The sequence below is a fragment of the Hydra vulgaris genome, chromosome 08 (assembly GCF_038396675.1).
Source record: "Hydra vulgaris chromosome 08, alternate assembly HydraT2T_AEP".
Lineage (NCBI taxonomy): Eukaryota > Metazoa > Cnidaria > Hydrozoa > Anthoathecata > Hydridae > Hydra > Hydra vulgaris.
Window position 1 is genome coordinate 46,463,051 of NC_088927.1, and position 4,441 is coordinate 46,467,491.

The 4,441-nt window shown below is 23.8% G+C and overlaps 1 protein-coding gene across 1 annotated transcript; it reads left to right on the forward strand.

Moving 5' to 3' along the window:
• The first annotated feature begins 1,074 nt into the window (after nt 1–1,074).
• LOC136084338 (uncharacterized) lies at nt 1,075–4,005 on the forward strand. The gene is made up of 3 exons (XM_065804377.1): nt 1,075–1,383; nt 3,261–3,329; nt 3,834–4,005. The coding sequence occupies exons 1-3, from the start codon at nt 1,174–1,176 to the stop codon at nt 3,882–3,884; spliced, it is 330 nt and encodes a 109-aa protein (XP_065660449.1). The 5' UTR covers nt 1,075–1,173; the 3' UTR covers nt 3,885–4,005.
• The last annotated feature ends 436 nt before the right edge of the window (nt 4,006–4,441 follow it).

The window sequence follows — 4,441 nt, forward strand, 5'->3', positions numbered from 1 at the left end:
AAAATGGTTGCGGTTCCATTTTATGTCAAACATTTTTTATTTAATCAGTTATTTCGCCGTTTAATAACTTTTGTAGTTTAAAGTTCATAAATAAAAACACTGGCGGGGCAAGTAGAAGGCATTATTTTGACTTATCACCGAGCCCCAATCGTACGTATTTATAATAACTATATAATATATTTAAACTTTACAAATTATTTATTGAAAATTGTAAATGTAAAAATAAATAACAATTAGTTTGAGAAATACTTCAACAACAATATTTATGTTAAGAGTAATAATAAAGGAAACAAGAAAAGCTGAAAGAAAAGAATTAAAGAAGAACAAAAAATAAATTAATTAAAAATACGTATTTACAAGAGCCACACTATATACGCATATATACAAAGTATTTATTGAAAAATATGTAAATAAAATATATAACAATTTGTAATAAGGTAATATATAAATAAAGAACGGATAATTAAAAATAAAAGAGTACTTAATATACAAAAACCGTAATATTAATGTATATTTTAAAACCAATTTGAATAAAAGTAAAATAAATAACAATTCATTAATAGTTAAAAAAAAAAAGTATTCAAGAACTCAGATTAGATTTTATCAATAAATTGAACATGGTTCGCCTGGTTTCAAAACATTGAAACCAGGTTTCAAAACATTGAAACCAGGCGAACTAGTAGGAACAGGATTAAAATAAAAAATAGAAAATAAAATAAAATACAATAAGTATAAATAAAAACTGCTTTTCTTGTCGTAATAGTTATATTTATTTTTTTTTTTAATTTTTAAAAAGAGGATTACCGGTTTTAAATTGATTTCAATATATTTTTATATATTCGTTTTATTCATTATATCAGCACTTTTAAAGTTATTTTTAGTTGATTATAAATTAATTATTATTGGAAGAACAATTTTTCTGTTTTATTTTCGAATTAACCGTCGAATGCTGAAACGTTCGCATTCCGTTGTTCGAAAGTTATTATTAACTGGATAAATCTTTAAATATTTGTCAGGAAAATGTTTTTTAAAATGCTTTATTCGAAAATAAAATATTTATACATTTATAAAATAAATTTTTAATCTGTTTTATAGATACAATTTAAAAAAACAACTTGTTTTGCCATAAAAACATAGTTTTTGAAAAAAAAATTGATAATATTTAGTTATAAAATGCCTGAATTTTCAAAGAAGATATTTGGATTCTTTAATGATTTAAACACATGTTTAATAACATGTTTTATACCTTGTCTGACTGCTGGTAAAAATGCTGAATTTGTTGGGGAAAATTGCCTTTTGTACGGGTGTCTTTCAATGACGTGTGTTGGTTTTTTCACAGATGCTTTAACTAGAGAAAAAATTCGGAAAAAATATAGAATTGATGTAAGTTTTTGTTATTATTTTATGTCGTTGAACTCATTGTTGGTTTTAAAACTATTTTTGAATTTGAAAAACATAGTAATACAAGTTCCAATTCAATTTTAATAATACAATTTAATTTCATCTTTTGCTTGAAGCTATAAAAGTTCAAATAAATGAAGAGTTTTGAAATTGGTTTAAAATTCAATTTTTTTTTTCTTTCATATTCCTATTCCTATGTTAAATGAAGTTTAATTTCTATTCCTATGTTAAATGAAGAGGCCTTGCAAAATTTAGAATGACAGAGGCCTGGTAACAAAAAAGCCTTAAAACGTTTGGTCCCCCTTGCTGATGTAGTATAATTTTCAGCTTTAATATCTTAAACTAAATTTAAACTTAAACTTTACTTTAAATTTAAACTAAATTTAAACTTAAACTTTAATTTAAATTTAAACTTTACTATCTTAAACTAAATTTAAACTTAAACTTAATTTATCGACAGATTTTAAATTTTTTAGAAAAATATTATAAATTACAAAAGTTATGACCATGCATTTTTTCCGACCCCCAACCTCCCCAAAATGAGGGGTGTAAATTTTAATTGAGTTTAAGATAGTAAGGTTGAAAATTATACTACATCAGTGCCCTCACGTTTGGGCATGGGGAGCAAGCCTTTTAGGGTTTTTTTGTTTCCAGGCCTCAGCCATCCCAAATTTTTGCAAGGTCTCCTCATTTGGCATAGGTATGAACATACTTAAGTTTGGAGTTTGCACAATGTGTTAAAGTGCCCTATCTGAAACATAAAAAAATCCTGCCGGTGCCCATGCTCCTATTTGAAACTTTCTATTCATTCTCGACAGTTAATTTTTTTTATATAAAACAGTTATTTTATTGCGCAAAGTATTTTGAAATAATCATTTTTAAAATAAATATTAAAACATTTAAATTAACTCGACTAGTTTGATGTATTTAAAACTTGAATATTCTTGATTATCAACGTATCTTTTTAATCAACATTTAAATTCCATTTTGATCAGCCTTTGCTAGGTTTTAGTAATACTTTGTTTGTGTGTTCCTTTACTATGTTTAAAAATTTTTTTTTTCTGCAGTCACTTCCATTTTTTGTGATTTTTTTTTTACCATTCAATAACCATAAGTACAAATTATTAAAGTTTTAATAAAAATACATTTAAAAGTTTTCAAATTTTATCTAAATGTGATAAAATGTATATATATATATATGTATATATATATATATTTATATAAATATATATATATATATATGTATAAATATATATATATATATATATATATATATATATATATATATATATATATATATATATATATATATATATATATATATATATATATATATATATATATATATATATATATATATATATATACTAATGTATATAATACTGATAATATAAATGACTTGGAGTTTTAGAACAAAAAAATATTTTTTTAATATTACAAGCGAAACCCTGGTTGCTACCATCACCAATTAAGGATCCAGTAGTATTATTGGACCCTTTTAATTATAAAATATAAATAAATAAGAATTTTAAAGACAAAAAGGACTTTTTATGTATTTTTTTTAGGTGAGGGGGGCTTCCGACCACTAGCTACTAGTCACTTGTGACCATTTAATTTGCATTGATTAAATACTTAAAGTTAAAAAGTTATACTTTCATAAACTAGCTTTTTTAAAAAAAACTAAAAAAAACATTAAAATAATTTAGTGAAAAAAAAAACAATATTAAAATAGTTTAGTGAAAAAAAAACGCGATGATTTAAATATATTTTTAGATTAGTTTCTATTGTCTTCCATAGTCAACTCCTGTTTCTCTTTGTTTTTAAACTTAAATTTTTATAATTTTTTTTTTTTTTTATAGGGGTCTTTTCTAAAAGATATCGCTTGTCATTGCTGTTGTCCGTGTTGCGCCTTAATTCAAGAATCTATGGTATGTATATTTTTTTTAAATTATTTGGTTTTCAATATACTTTTTATATATATATTTATTTATATGAACATATTTTCATGTTTTCTAAACTACACCACCATCGCAATTATTCACCACAGCACTTATTCGGTGCGGTATCAAGTCTTTCATAATATATTCAACTGATGCTTCTTAAATTCAAATTTTTTTCTTTGTTAACTGAGTGTTATATTTTTTCGGTATTTTTGGTAACGCATATTTTAGCATTATTTGGTTAAATATAATCTATCGTAATGGAAGTATATTTTGCTTATGTTATGATGTAAAAAAGTAGTTGCGAAAATATTTTTAAAAAAATCTTATTTTATTTAAATGCTTAACATTATAAATTTTCATAGAAAAACTATATCATTTATATAATATTATATATAATATAATATTAATATTTTTAAAAGCAGAAAGATTTTTTTATAACTTATAGAATAATATTTATATATCTGTTTACTGGAGTATAATTTTATTCAGGAAATTCAAGCACATGGTGGACCTGCACTTATAAATATGGCGAGAGAGTAAGTTGAAAATTACCTTTGAAGATATTTGATAGTCACACGTTGGTCACTACAACGCATGCAATGCGCGTTTTGCATGTAGAACTGTTTAAATATATTTTTGAAAGAATATTTTAATAAAAATACTAGTTTCAACCATTTCTTAGCTGAGCTTTGCAATGTATTAATCTAATTGTTCGCTGAAGCAGTTTTAAACGAAAAAACAAATTCAAACAAAGTATGCCATTATATGACAATCTAAGTCTTCAAACACTTACCTAATTCTCATTTTCCCAAAAACTTTTATAAATCTTTAATTTGTCTTTAGACGTCGAAGTATCACAAGCTTTTATCAATAACCACATAACATTTTTGCAATTATATCACGCGTCAGGATTCTTCCATAAAACGCTCTCATTTTTCAAATATATTTAATATAAGTATTATTAGCGGATTTTTTAAAATAAAATTGTCAGACACAGTAGTACTTTATAAAAAATTGTTCTCTTCCCCTGTACTTTTTCTGCCAAAAAGCAATTTAATGAAGGGAGCCTCTTAAATGCTAGAGTTTTTTAAAACAAT

Coding starts and splice junctions, on each gene's coding strand:
- LOC136084338 (XM_065804377.1), top strand. CDS start 1,174: ATGCCTGAATTTTCAAAGAAGATATTTGGATTCTTTAATGATTTAAAC. Junction 1,384..3,260: donor GGAAAAAATATAGAATTGAT/GTAAGTTTTTGT, acceptor TTTTTTTTATAG/GGGTCTTTTCTAAAAGATAT. Junction 3,330..3,833: donor CCTTAATTCAAGAATCTATG/GTATGTATATTT, acceptor AATTTTATTCAG/GAAATTCAAGCACATGGTGG.